This window comes from Heliangelus exortis, chromosome 1, assembly GCF_036169615.1.
Source record: "Heliangelus exortis chromosome 1, bHelExo1.hap1, whole genome shotgun sequence".
Taxonomy (NCBI): Eukaryota; Metazoa; Chordata; class Aves; order Apodiformes; family Trochilidae; genus Heliangelus; species Heliangelus exortis.
The window spans coordinates 78,775,358-78,790,125 of record NC_092422.1 but is presented as its reverse complement, the minus strand read 5'-3'; the positions used below and the strand labels follow the sequence as shown (position 1 = coordinate 78,790,125).

The following is a 14,768-nucleotide window of genomic DNA, read 5'->3' as shown; positions in this document are numbered from 1 at the left end:
CCATCTAGAAAAAGCCCCACCACCTGTAAGAGGCAACCTTCCTAAGATTTTTTTCCCTCTTCTCTGTCTACTCAGTGAAAACCTTGGAACTGGTGTTAAGAGGACTGGGATCATGGTTTCCTGGCTTGTTTGCATGTGACATTAATTTAGGCACCCTGAGACAGGACTGTTATGCATCATATGCCTATTCAAGCCCAAGTAGCTGTTGCCAAGAGCTCAGTCACTGCAGGCAGTGGTTATACATCCCTCTTACTTCGGAAGGAGTGACAGGAGGACACCCAGGAGACTGTTCTTGGCCTATGCAGGATATTCAGTTATATAAAAGAAATTAAATGCACGAACCTCCCCACCTCTTGCCCCGCTGTTCTTTTCCACGTTGGCTGACTTGTAAGGATTTACAGGAGACCATCTGTTCAGCTTCTCCAGTCAAACCTAATTTTTATTTATTTATCCTAGAGGCTAAAGAAGACACACTCCATCCTTTTGTAAGCTCATTTTCCCCCACAGCTAGAAGAAGATGCAATTTAGGATGTCCTATCAAAGGTACCCAGTACAGTGACTAAGATCATCTGAGCCAAGACTGCCTGTGACAAGTTCCATTTGAACAGACATGACAGACCCCCACAAACTTCCCTCTGCTGTTATTTCAACTCTCTCTCTTTTAATGAGGTACACATTTCTTCATCGTGCTGTTCAAATAGAAGGAGAAAAAACAAATAAAGTGACGTCACTAACCCCAAAACCACGTAGTACACGCCCAAAGATTTCATCCGGACTCTGAAACGGCGCTTCCCGGGGTGGGGAAGGGGGCGACCACTCCTGTCCCCACCCCGGCAGACGGTGCCAGGCCGGGGGCGGTGCGGGGAGCCCTGCGGCCTCTGCCCCTCCGCCCCACCCCCGCCCCGGGGGTCCCTCCCGTCCAGCAGCGGAGCGCGGGCGGGGGCGCTACCGGGGGCGCTACCGGGGGCGCGGCAGGCGGGAGCTGTCCGTTCAGCACCGCGCCCGACCCACCCGCCTCTACTCCCTCCCTCCCTCCCTCCCTCCCTCCCCTCCCGCCGTCAGTTTTGAACGAGTCAAAACCATCCCCGCCGGTCACCGGCAGGACCCGCGGGAGGTGTACGCTGAAGCGGCGCGGGTTGGCGCCGGGGGGATACGCCAGCGCGACTAGCTCTCTCTCGGTGTCTGCTTCCCATATGCCCACACCGCGGTGCGGTGCGGTGCGGTGCGGTGCGGTGCGGTGCGGTGCGGTGCGGTGCGGTGCGGGACACTACGCCGGGCCCGCCCGTGCTCTCTCAGGAGGGCACACCCCGCCTCGGTGCGGAGCGGGGAGGACGCGCTCCGGGACCATTTTATTGCGGGCCCCCCCGGTGGGGCTGCCGGGCAGCGGCGCGGCGGGGCCCGGCGGGCGAGGGTGGGAGGTGGCTCCGGGGGGCGGCGGTGGCGCGGGCGGGCAGCAGCCAACCAGGAGGCCGCATGCAAATGAGCGCGGCGTGCCCCGCGCGGAGAGGGCGGCGGCGCGGCGGGAGCCCGGTTGCCATGGTGACGAGCGGCGGCCGTACCCGCCGGCGACTCCCGGGGAGGCCCCCCGCGGGGCGGGCTCACCGTGCTTGACGGCGGAGCCCCGCGCCGGGAGGGCCCGGGTGGCGGCGACCGTGGCGGCGGTAGCGGCGGCGGGCGAGGCGGCCGTCGGCCATGCCAGTGCTGGCGCCCGATGCTGAGTCAGAAACAGGTATCCCGAAATCCCCCTCTGAGGCGCGGCGCTCGGAGGCCATGGAGGAGCTAGAGCACACCTGCCCTCAGCCGCGCCTGGTGAGTCGGGCCCGGCCCAGGACAGGGCTCGGCCCCGCCTCGGCCCTACCGCCTCCTCCGGGATCTGCGGGGCCGCGGGACGGTGGGCGAGGGGGATGGGAGGGCGGGAGAGGCCGGTGCCGTCTCACGGCAGGTTCCCTTTGTGTAGCGCCGCGCTCCCGCGGGGAAGGGAACAGCCAGGGCGGCCCTGGGGCCGCTGTCCCCGCGGTTTCGGTGCGGGTCCTATCCGGGCTGTCCTTAGTGGGCTTTATCGTGTGGGGACTGCGGGGAGTACAGCGAGAGCCAGGCAGAGTTCGTGGGCCCTTCTTTAAAAGAAAAAATAAAAGAAAAATAAAATAAACCCAGCAACAAGGGTGCGTTTGAGAAATGGTGTGGCGAGGTCTGCCGCAGTTAGACACGCGTGAAATAGCCGGAGCACAAAGCCACGGTTCCAGCTCAAGTAATGGGGAGCGTGTGACTCGGTCAAGCCGTATTGCAACCAAAAAAAAAAGAGCTGCATGACTTTAATAATGAATGCAGAGGAGTCGCGTACACCCTCGGGAGGCGGGGGCAGGGAGCGCTGGCCGGTGCCGGCTTCCCCCCGGGTCGGTGCGCGGGGCCCGGGTCGCCGCCGCGGCTGTCAGAGCCGGCAGCCCCCTCCCGCCTCCTCAGTCCCCCGGCCGGAGTTGGTGCGCCCAGGAATTGTATAGCCCACTTCTGACAACTTCAGAGCCCTGTGAGGAGTTTCCTCGGGGTGTGTGAGGAAGAGTGGCTTGGAGAGGGGCGGTTCTGGGGGGAGTGACAGTAAAGATAAGCGCGTTTCGTGTTCTCCTTCACATGGTGTGGGAAACTTTGCAGGGCTGCTGTACCCCAGGAGTTAAGAGTCTAGGAGCTGTCTTTTTTTCATGTGCTGATTTAAAATAATTGCTTTTTTACTTAAGTCTTTTATTATTCTTGTCAGAAATGATTAGTCCTTGTCCTGATGTGGTATGCACCATTCACAAAGTGGTAGAAATATAATCATAACAACACTGATATGCACGTGCAGAAATGCAGAGGCAGTACCAAGGTGTGGGAATGCATGATTGATGCAACAGTTTAGTACTGGAAATTAGGTAATTTAATATCAGATTTTATTCACAGTCCTAGTTAAAATGTATTTAAACATCAAACTTCAGTAATTAAATTCAATGCTGTAGCTGAAACATTTTTCTGATCTGACAAGAAATAGCAACACTCATTGAAGCTGCCCTAAATTAATGTTTTCTACTTGCTAGTGATATAATTAGAATCAGCTTTAAAGAGGACTCCTAATATGTTCATGGAAGGCTTTTGGAGCTGTTTTAGTAGGGAAAGTTAGCTTGTGTTTTTACTGTAGTGTGTTCATACAGGCTGTCTAAGATTTCTCTGTCAAAAGCTCAGGGATAACAACTCATTTGAATATTTTACTCCATGCAGTCTGACATCTTAAAAGATTTTAAAGAAAGAAGTGACAATATGATGCTAGTATTTACAGTATCACACATTCCATTGTAATTTCTATGGAAATTAAGGTGACAGCTCGAGTACACGAACAAAACAGGAATTCATTTTGATTTTTTAGATCTTCCTGAGTACCACTAAATTAATAATGGACAATGGAGATGTTTTTGAGTAAAGATTTATGGAAAACGTGGCCTTATAAAGTGATATTTCTCAGTCAGCTGATGTACATTATCTTCAGGGACAAAAACAAAAACAAAAACAAAAAACAAACAAAAAAAGCCTCTTGAAGTGTAATGCAACACTTGATTAGTTGATTAGGGCCTAAGGAGTGATGCAAGCAATCATAGTCAAGTTATGTCTTAAATGCCATGAATTCAGAGCTGGTGTCTTGAAGAGTCGAAGTGAATCACCCTTTGACAGAGGAGCTAATAACATGGGTATCAAGTTCCTGTCAGATCTTTTTTAAGATCTCCAGTACTTTCTCTGATCTCATTCCTTTGAAGGCAGCATATATAGTGGTGGGTAAGTAACCAAGTCACTAACTTTGTTAATATAAATGAAAGAGGGTGTCTCAGTTAATGATTTAGTATTTTTTTATTATCTTGGACCCTGGGATGGTACCTCAGGATGGGTTTGGTGCCTCAGAATGATATAAATAGTGCATCAGTAACTGTGATTTTTACATATGGCTATTCATTGGTTATTAAAATTTATTACCTGAGCTTCATAGTTCTTAATATAGGTTTATTTTAGGAAGCATCTTTTGTTAAGACAAGAGATATAATCAGAATCACACTAAATTTTAGAAGATGAAAAGGGGGTTAGTTCTTTTCTGAAACAGTTGCTGTCATCCTTTTCATTAAAAAATGGAATAACTTATTTAAAGCCTTAAAATTGTGTATATTTTTAATGGATATCTGCCACTAGATCCTCTGATTTTAGGCAATGGAGTCTGCTAGCTTGGCAGGAAGTGTCACAGTAGGACTAAAGAAAACCCCTGTATCCTTCAAAGAGCAGGAAAACAGGGGACATTGAAGGCAATTTTCAGGTAAGTTTCAGTGTGTATTGAAACCTGATCTTTTTCAGTGCCTAGTACTGCTGTGATATAAATTGCCAGATATAAATTTTTCCCCAAGACACTCTTTGGGTTTTCTTAACCAACTAGAGCATTAATGAGCATTCATGCCTCAGTTTCCCTGGTCCATCTCTCAATCTCTACCTTCTTTATTTTCTCAACTGCCATGTGTCTGGATGACAGAAAAAACTGAGTAATCTCAATACACAGTGGAGAAACAAACTACTTTGAGTCGCAGGTTTTATCCATAGTGGTGACTTTAGCAGTTTTGTAGTGAAGAAAAAAAAACAAGCACAAATAATATTTCTTCAGTCCTGTTTTTATAGTTTTGCATGATGTTTCTCATCTGGACCAAACTTCTGGGTTTGGCCACTTTCTGATCTACCACTGTACCATCCATTTTTTTAAAGTGAGCATTGCTTCTCCTACTTAAGCCCTAGGTTTTCCATGGTTTGGCCATGGAGGCCTTCATTCTTTTAAATGGAATAAACATTTCTGCCAGTCATCATGGTGTATATTTAAGTATGGCAGTTGCACCTGGATAACTTGCAACAAGCTGCAGAACACAGCTGGGCTGTGCATGTTAGCCTGAGGATCCCAATCTTAGGCTTTGCCTCCATGTACCTGTACTAAAAATGCCTGTAAGTAAGGCAGGCAGAGATACCCAAGAAGGAAATACCAAAGAGCAAGAAGAAAGCTTTCTGAATTTTCTTTTTCCATAATTTATGTCCCTTGGGATCATAAGTTTGACTTTGATCCCCAAGATTGTGGTCCCACATGTAGGCAGCTCGTTGAAGGATCTCTGTACACCACTAGAATTAGTCCTCACCCTGAAAGACAGAAACAGGCATTTCAGGACACCTTGTTCAGCAAGACAATTCCAGGTAGTGTCTGTCACAAAAGGAAACAATGGCAATTTGTAAGGACAGTGCTGTTGATAAAGCAATCTGAATACACATCGAAACTTACTTGAAAACAAACTTCCAAACACTGCTTGGTCTCATCTTTCCCTTTAACACACTGAAAGCTTCTTTTCCTCGTATTTCATGTCTCTGTCACCCAACACAGGCCTTGGTGAGAATATCTGGAGAAGTACTGTTGGGACCTGGGTACCAACGCCCTATTTTTAAAACTGGCTGAAGCCCTTAGGTTTATGCCAGCTGAGGGAATGCGGGGCAAGGAAACGTAGGTTTCCATCACAGTACCTACCTCGTTGTACTTGGAGTCTAATGTGAGATTAAGCCCAGATCAGGAACACAGGCTGCAAATGATGCAGCACTTGAAGTTAGGCACAGCTCAGGGAACCTTAAGTAGCTAGGTAAGCAGAAAACCACCTGATTTGCCAAGGTGAACTACAAAGGAGGAGAGGGAGTACACAGGTGGGTGATAGGTTTGGTCTGTGCTTGTGGGGCTGTTGGTGGGTACAGGACGAAGCAGAAATTAAGCAGGAGTTTTTGTGAATTTAAAGGAGACTGAGTCTGTTTTCAAGGTGACGTAAAGAAGCAGATAGGTGCTTTTTGCTCTGGCTGCTCTGTCCTTGGCAATGTGACTCCAGGAATAGCACGCTGTTCCTGGGATCATGGTTCTGTGACATCTGTGCTGCCACTGGGGGCCAGTTCTCAGAAAGCTCGAGCTGTGACCAGATTCCATTTGCCAGTGTAGGAAAGGGCATCAGTGCCCTGTGTGGAAGTGCTCAACTATTTTTTTCTGCTTAGCATCCCCACTGCCAGGACAGAGAGACTAGTTGGAAACTTAGGACCTATCCTCATGGCAAAGCATCAGGGCCATTTGAAGTTCACCGTGGTAATTCCAGTGTCTGCTCCTGCAGTTATTTCTACTGCCTTGTCTTATGATTCAGAGACTGTAGTCTTTTACAGTTGTATAGAAATCAGGCACCAAATACCTTGGGATGGCTGAATCCGTAGTACTTTGGAGAATGAGACCCTGGTGCAATTGAAGATCACACCTGTCATGTCATTTTAGGGGTCAGCTGCATTAGACATTTTGTATATAGATTTTTAGAAGAAATTAGAGTATATTCATTATTTTTTTCTCAGATTATTCAAGTACATTTGGAAAATATTTTTCTTAATTTTTATTTTATTTATTGAAGGGTAGAGGAGAAAATTTCAGTACTTTCCTTCACTGGAGCTGTGTAAGGGTTTAAGGTGGTACCAGACTCCCCTAGATGCTTTCCCTGCTACTGCTGTCAGACAATGAAATGTTAAGCACAAAATCTGAAATAATTGCAAGAAAACTGTGCATTCCTTAGATTCCTATATTATCATCCCTGGGTGCCTTGGTCCCTTTTCCTGCAGTGTTTTGGGCCGGGCTGATGCAACCTCTAGGGTTATTTCAGATATTTTACTTCCATAGAACTTCATACTTATTACCCTGTGTCACTGAAAGGCATATGCAGTTTTAATCAGAGGAGCTAAGACTAATTTAGGGGGTTTTACTGTGGTTACAAGGAGTCCCATGCATCTGTCTGTCTCTTACATGATTTTATGACTTGGGGGGTCTGCCATCTGTTTATTTCAAAGTGGAACTAAGCATAAATATATATGTAAAGAGCTTACATCTGAGGAACCCAAAATTACTTCATTTGACCAAATATCTTTTTGGTCCTTAACAAGTTTGAGTTTTGCTCTGAATTAGTTTTTGTTTTCATAAATGTTGGCTACTACATGGAAGCACAAACCCATAAAAACATGCTCAATGTGGTTTGCACTTGGGAACATGTAACAGTCTTTGCTACACTTAAAGAAAGTGGTGCCTGGAGACACCAGAAATCTACCGTGATTTGCACATCAAAGGGTATGCAGTTGGTATTGCCACAAAATGGCACAGTCTCTACAAAAACATAGTTTCTGCAGTATGGGTTTCTCAGCTATACAGTACTAAAGCCATTTTCTGCCGGGTTCACAAATGACACATAAACACAGAGAGCAAACAGTACATCCCATCCTTTGCATTCCTTGCTTGCAAATGCATATTAGAAGCAGCTTTAATTAGGAGAATCTTACCAATTTCTTCAGCTGTGCTGTTGTTACTATGAAAGTTTGTGTCGTATCTTTAAAAAGCAGTAGAAAACCATTGTAAATAAATTGTCTCTTCACCCTCCTCAAAAACATACCCAACATTATAATGTAACATATATATGAAATGTAATAAGCAACTTACCCATACACAGATGTGAAGCAGAAGATGTACAGAATTAGAGCCAAATACTAACTATTTGGGCAAGAAGTCTGTGTAGTGTATAACCACGTGTCCAGGATTGTGCACAGTCACTCAGTGCAGACAGAACTGTCTGTCCTGATATAACTTTCCTTCCATATGATCTCTGCTTTGATGTACACACATAAGCAGACAGTGTAAAGTGGAAGAAAAGCTGTTGTGAAAGGCACTGGATGAATCAGGGATCTGTTGGAGAAGCCCAGTGCACTCTGTGAGAGAACAGTTCTTCCCAGGGTGCTTTTGCTTGCCAGCTGGGGAACCACAGAGAGTACACGCCTCCTCTGCAGGAGGAAAAACAAGGTTTTTTGTTTTGCTTCAACATAGCTCTATTTTCAGTAACAGTTTATATGAAATGCTGTCCTACATATGACATGAAATAATTGGTAGAAGCATAAGTAAAGATTGATGTCTGGGCCAAATTCACCTGATATCTTTGCTATAACTGAGTTGATTTCAATAAATTAGCCCTTGCCTATGTTAAAACTGAAGTTAGATCCTTTTAGTGATACATCAGGTGTGTACTCTAAGGTACAAGTGGAGAAAAAAAAAAGTGGGTATTAGAAAAAATATGAACCGACATCTCAAATTTCTGGACTGATCAGTAAAACACAGAGTGGCATTAGAACAGTGGTCACACATTTTTTGGTCTGTTGACCATGGGCAACCCTCAGCATTCTTCATGGGTCAGTAAAGAGCTGCCATTCAACTTTTAATTCCAAAAGCACGAAGAGCAGTTTGGTTCTGCAGTCCCATTGCAATGTCCTCGTTTTGTGATGGCATCTGCAGGCCACTGTCTGGTAACCAGTGCCCTGTTGAAGGAGCCACACATTTTATTCTGAAATATTGCATATCCCTCCTTGATGCCAGGACATCTGATGGCTTGGGTAACTCTCTAGCCATCACGTTAGAGGACATGTAGACTCAGATGCAGCACACTGCTTTAGCTGCAGTTTGTTCTTTCAGTGAGTCCTACCTGGGTCACCTGTATGCAGTGCTCCTTCCAGCTGTGCCAAGGAAGTGGGCTCAGGTGTGTAAGGTGCTGAGGGTCACATTTCTTTTCTAGCTGGTGGTCACAGAGACTGAGGTGCTTCCTCAGTGGTTCTTTCACTTGAGCTCTGCTTGACTTGAGGCCCATTCTACCTCTAGGATAGAGTTTATTTTCTAAATAATGTGTTCCAGTTCAGTTAGAAGTTATGGCTGTCGTGCAGGAATCTTGTCATAAAATTCCTTGGCCTTTTGCAAATATTAGACTAGATTATATAATTTTGTTCTAGTTTCATAATCCATGTAAGTATATACATCATTATATGGTTGAGAAGGCTGTAGAAGCAGCTTTTCTTCATTCTTCACTTTGTAATTGCATCTTGCTCTTGTTACTTAATACTACTGCCAAGGAAAGTATATTTGATTGAAGATAAAGCCCAAGAAAGCAACTGAGAATTTAGAATGCTTGCAAACATGTTTAATTTTTAAAAAGTTATTATTCTTATTAGGTTGGTTTGCCTTATTTTTGGTTTACATCCACCTCCCTGAGTCTCCAATTGGGAGAAAAGGTTAGATTTTCTGTGGGTATGCAAGTTAATATTGGAACTGTAAGCAAAAAGTTTACCAGGAGGCATCCACCACTAGCGTTCATTAGCAACTTAACTGGTCATAAATTTACCTGTTTGGGTCAAGGTTACTAAAAGTACTACCTGAAACAACACGATTTTCCTTTTTCACGATGTTTACTCCCCGAACCTCTCACTCATGACCTTGGTAGTCCTTAATACAGCCTTTCCACTTGCAAAAGGTATTCAATACTTGAGGAACTGAGCATTCATTTTTAGTTCTTTCGCAAGAGCTTTGATCGTATTTTGCTTTTAAATGTTCCTTAAAACCGATGTCAGTGTTTCCTTCTCTGTAATTACTGTTTGCCAACATCAGGAGCAGGTTCCCAAAATAATCTATCCTCATAGGAGTAGATCTTACCCACGTGATTTGTTCCAGTGAAATCAGTTATCTGTTTTAAATACTGCCTCTGAGATAAAAGGAGATTACAGCCTCAGACCTCCAACAGAATTTGTCTGCCAGCTTATATTGTTTTGTAAGCACTGGCCCAGCCAAGCTTTGACTGTTGTAGCTGTGCTGGTTCAAGATCTGACATTTTCTCAGACTTCTGTTGATGGCAGAACCTTAGATGAAAATATAACTGTTCTCTTTAACAAGAGAACAACATTTTTGTCTATGCCACTCAGTGAAGGAGGTAGTGAAGCTGTGTGAGTCAAGAAAAAAAAAAAAAAAAAAAAAAAGAAAGTGTAGCTCCTTTCACTAGCACATTGCATGCAGTCACCCTGTGGGCAGAGTTATAATGGCAGATGTGCTATGGCATACATGGGTCTGCTTTTGCCCATTTTAAAAAGTATTTTTGTTTTCCTTGTTGCTATAAAAAAAACCCCAACCCAACAACCAAGCATATGGAAAACAAGCAAACAATAATGTGACTAATTGTTTGCTTTTGACCTGTTATTTCAGTGGTGTGACTCCTGTTCCTCTACCAATCACCACGTTCCTTTAATCCCTTGAAAATATAACCTGTGAATTTTTATCTGCTGGCTAGCAGCTAAGTTAAATGATTACAGTAGCCAAAGAGATTATAAAGAGTGATAACAAAAAGCTACCATCAAGATATACTTGAAAATAAGGTGCTTCTAGCTCTCTTGTAACGCTGCATCTGACCACCAAACCAGCTCAGAACTGCCTACTGCACTGTGGTCTTCTCTCTGCACTGTTGTCTCATTAAATATTTTTGGGTTACAAAGATATTACTGGGTGTAAACAGAGCTGTGGGGTGTTTGCTAAGAAGCCCTCCTTTACCTACCTTCTATATTTTAATTTCTTGAAAATTCATTGAGCATCATTCTGTTATTTTGCAAATTTGTGAGAATGCCAGTAAGACACTATTTAAACTTCTCATAGAATTAATGTCTTCTGATATGCTAGGGTTAATGGTTAGGATGGTTTTGCATATATTCATTTTTAGGAAGTGATTTAGTTATAATTGAATGCAGTGTCTTTGTTCCTAGGAAAAAGGATTTGCAGTGCAAGAGCTTTTAACATCTTATGATGTGAATATCACTTACAATTCCTAATAATACAATGACTTCTCCATTTTATGACATCTAACAGGCTTTCTTTAAACACCACATATTAATAATATAGTAATGATGTGGCTTTTGGGCTGCTTAAATGAAAGCAAGGTTTCCCTGCTGACACCAGGTATAAGGTGCTTCTGTCATCCAAGAGAACCACCAAGTGTGAGCACCATGTAAATGATTTTCTGTTTTTATCTGTTAAAACTCTAGAAATGTGAAGAGTTATCAGCCTGAACACTCTGTAAACCCCCTTGCAGGTAACAGAGAAGGGCAACAAAAATCAGAGCTGTGGACCAGCTGCTGTACAAGGAACAAGTAACTGAGGTAAAGCTCTTGAGCCTGGAAAATATAACTGAGAGGAGAAAAGAGAGGACTATGAAAGCATGAGAGGCAGGGAGTTGGTAACTACTGATGAATTTACTGAAGCTCCCACTACAAGAATATAAAAAAATAAGAGGAGGCAGGTGCTGAAGAAGCAAAATGAGGTAATTCATGACTGGGTTCACACTTAGGCTATAGAAGACCCTGTTACAGGATGATGTAGTTCTCAAAGGCTTACCTTGGTCCCAAGTACAAGGCTGATATGAAGTGCTTGACTAATCACAAAATATAAATGCCTAGAAAATAATAAAGGCAGAGATGAAGGGGAAAATCTAGAAGTAGATTTAGATTAGTAGATATTACAAAAATAGATTTGTACAAAGTCTTCATCTAACCATCTGATTATTGGCAAAACTATAGCAAGCTTCTAGAAGTACATTTATGGATTAACCAAAGTGAAAAAGCTGTTACATAAATTATTTGTTCTATTTTCCTGATTCTAGTTATTACTGACAAGAAGCTGGAAAGAGTGCATTTAATTATATACAAACTGAAATAAGTTTGATAAATTATTTCTGTTTTTTAATTTATTGAAATATTTTATCATAGTATACAAATGAAATGGTCTCATTTTACTCATGTTTTTTTAAGCTCAGGAATGATTTTTCTTGGTCAGATAAAATAAATCATATTGCTTACTCATTGGGCAGCTATTGCTGTGTTTCACTTGATCTGTCAGCACATGATATTTATGCATTTCTCTTTGTGGCTTCGATAGAATATTCCTGATTTTAATCTATTGTATTTAACGTATTACCGTATGCGATGAGTGAGAGGCCTAAGAGTATGGAGAATATTGCCAAGTCTGGTTCTAAGCCTGTGGTCATAAAGTAGCATTTAATGATGAGCATTTACAAAGGCTGGAATGATGGGAAGCTAACAGAGGTGGTTCTTTATTGAGCAGAGACTGAAAGAAAAATCTCAGTGTTGCAAAGGCATTTACAGGGATAAAAAGCACAACTGTGTTTGCCTTGGGGGGAGGGAGGAATCTTGCTACAAACCAGGCCTATTTTCTTCAAATAATCTCCAAGGAAACAGCCTCTGCCAAGGTAGGATCTGATTACCAGTTGCAGGCCTCAGACTATAGCCATTATTGTTTTAACATTCCTGCCTTCCTCTTTATCCCGGCGGGAACCAGGCTGTATGGGCTGCTGTGTAACTTGACCTTGCTTGGAGATAAAAAGACAGGTTAGCACACAGTGATCACAAAGCCAGAAGCAAAAAGACAGTATTTAGAAAATAAAGGCAGGAGCTGGCACGGTATGATTATGTGTAATGTTCTACACTGTGCAACGTGGGTGGCCCAGTGAACAGTTCCCATCCATGGAACCCAGACAGAAACTTGGACTTGGTCATAGTTTCTCCATTTTTAGCCTCGTCTCTGAAGAGATACTGTGATTTTCATCACAAAGATACTAACAATTTTCTGGACCATTTGAGATCATGAAGAAAAAAAAAAAAGAAAAAAGAAAAATTGAAGGAGAAAAAAAAAGAAATCTGTATAATTTTGTTGTGGTTTTGGTAAACAATATGAGTAGTAAATCAGCAGACAGAGATGGATATGAATCTTTAAGTCCTTGTTGCTGTCTTACTACTGTTCTCTAAACTTCCCATGCAATAGAGCTCAGCAGCAAATGGGCATGACATGTCTTAAAGTGTCTCACGGATGCTGAAGAAAATAAGTGCTCAGTGATGAGCATTCAGTATCTAAATGTTGAAAAAAAGCATAAAGGAGAAAAGAGATTCTGTTGCAACCAACCATGGGTGCTCAAAGCAATTTCGCAACTGTACATCCCACAAGTGGTCACTGTCAAAACCCAACCAAGCCACAACTGCAGGGCCACAGGGTCCCAGCTAATGGTGGAAGCCCAGGTCATGGTGGAAGCACAGTAAGTGTTAGATTTTCTTTGACTTTTCTCAATCACAACCTCATCTCACAAGACCAAAGCAAATCAAAACACAGCTATGGTTACATAAAGCTTTCAAGCCAAGAGCAGCAGAAGTGTGTTTTTGCATATCAGACCATATGGCAGATAATAAATATCTGAGGTTCTGATCGCTGATAACTTCCTACATAGGCACGGGCAGAAAAAGTAATTTCTTTAATCAAGTTTCCTGACACATAATGCCATGCCATTCTTCACACATCCTCACTCCCCCTTATATCTTTAGGTTATAAGCTTTGCTGAGCAGGTACATTGTGTTGTGGTGGTCTAATCACAGTTAGAGCATTTTATTACTACAGTGTATGTCAGATTGGAGAAAGGAGTTGTATCTCAGTTAGCTCTAGTGAGGTGGGACTTCTGTTTGCATTCTCACTTGTATTTTGAATTGGTCCTCAAAATTACACAATATTCTGATTAAAAACCACAACAAAACAACCACTGGCCCCAGTTACCTGTACTGATGTCAGTGGAAGGAACTACCACCTTGTGAAGAGGTGGCTCATTCACGGCTTTCTAAATCACAATTATTTTTTCCAGCTATTACTTGCAGGTAGTAGAATACATTTTGCATCTTAAGCCTTTGGAGTCATTCAGAGCAAATCAAGGATTAATTTGCTTGGGCCATCAAACCTGACTTTGCCCTGCAAAGAGAAAAATTATTTACTTTTACCCATCTCAGAAATGCTTGAGCTTCTCAACAGAAACAAGGAATTAGGTTGTATGATGTGTTTGGAAAGCGTTATTTACCTCATCGTTTTACCAGGTGTGAATTGATTATGATCAGGGGTGACCACAAAGCAAAAAACCCCAGAGAACAAATCAGCAATAAGCCTGGTTACAGCATCCTGCCGAGAGTAATTTTTTTAACTACCTGATGGAAAAAACAAATTTGTTTTCTTTGTGCTTTTGCCCCTTTCCAGACGCTGACGGCACCGGCTCCGTTTGCAGACGAAACCAGCTGTCAGTGCCAGGCTCCCCATGAGAAGCTAACCATTGCACAAGCCCGCCTGGGAACCCCAGGTATGTGTAGAGAGACCATGGGTGCTCCCAAACTCCAGGCTCTTCCTTGCAAACATCTGTCAAAGCTTGCTTGTGCCTTCCAAGCAGAAAGGCCTGGCTGGTATCTGGTGCTATCAGGTCATGGGACAGAGACCAACAACTGCAGGACCCTTATCTTCTGTTGGAGAAAGAGCAAGACAAAACATTTCACATTCGAGTTTGATGTTTATGTGGATGTCTGCGTATTGGTTAAAGGAAGGCTTGCCAGCCCACTCCAGCCAGCCTGAAACCTGTTGTGTAGTGGCTTCCTCCTGGATTATCTTCCCATACTGCCCCTGCATGAAGGAAAACTTCTTTCATGGATATTCTTGTTGATCTTATCAGACCTTAAGTGGCTTTAGAGGCCATTTGCTCTTTGCAAAGAAACCATGCCCAGTTTCTTTAGCTGGACATTTGTGATTGGGCTGGGGAAATGGGATGATTTGACATAAAGCACTTATTTTACTTATTTAAAATAAGTGTTTAAAGTACATACACTTTATAGGGTAAGCCACAGCTTCCAAGTCAGTTCTGTAAGGAACAGTGTTCTCCTGTGTAGCCTGGGATGTCGTGACAGCAGACACATCTCTGTATCACTGAATCACAGTCCATGGAGCTTGGAGCTGTGTTGTTCTCACCCCCCCTGCCCTTTTTCTTGGAGGTGGCACAGCTGTCAGGTGT

At 43.5% G+C, this 14,768-nt stretch overlaps 1 protein-coding gene across 6 annotated transcripts in view; it reads left to right on the top strand.

Moving 5' to 3' along the window:
- The first annotated feature begins 1,491 nt into the window (after positions 1 to 1,491).
- The window catches only part of PCYT1B (phosphate cytidylyltransferase 1B, choline), a 30,916-nt gene continuing 17,639 nt past the window's right edge, over positions 1,492 to 14,768 (top strand). For 3 of the 6 annotated variants that reach the window (XM_071750200.1, XM_071750171.1, XM_071750191.1), the window contains exons 1-2: positions 1,492 to 1,729; positions 13,970 to 14,069. In XM_071750200.1, the coding sequence (XP_071606301.1) occupies positions 1,712 to 1,729; positions 13,970 to 14,069 (118 nt within the window). In that variant the 5' untranslated portion in view covers positions 1,492 to 1,711. Of the gene's footprint in view, positions 1,810 to 13,969; positions 14,070 to 14,768 lie in introns of all 6 variants that reach the window. The other 3 variants (XM_071750180.1, XM_071750157.1, XM_071750167.1) reach the window with 1 other exon arrangement.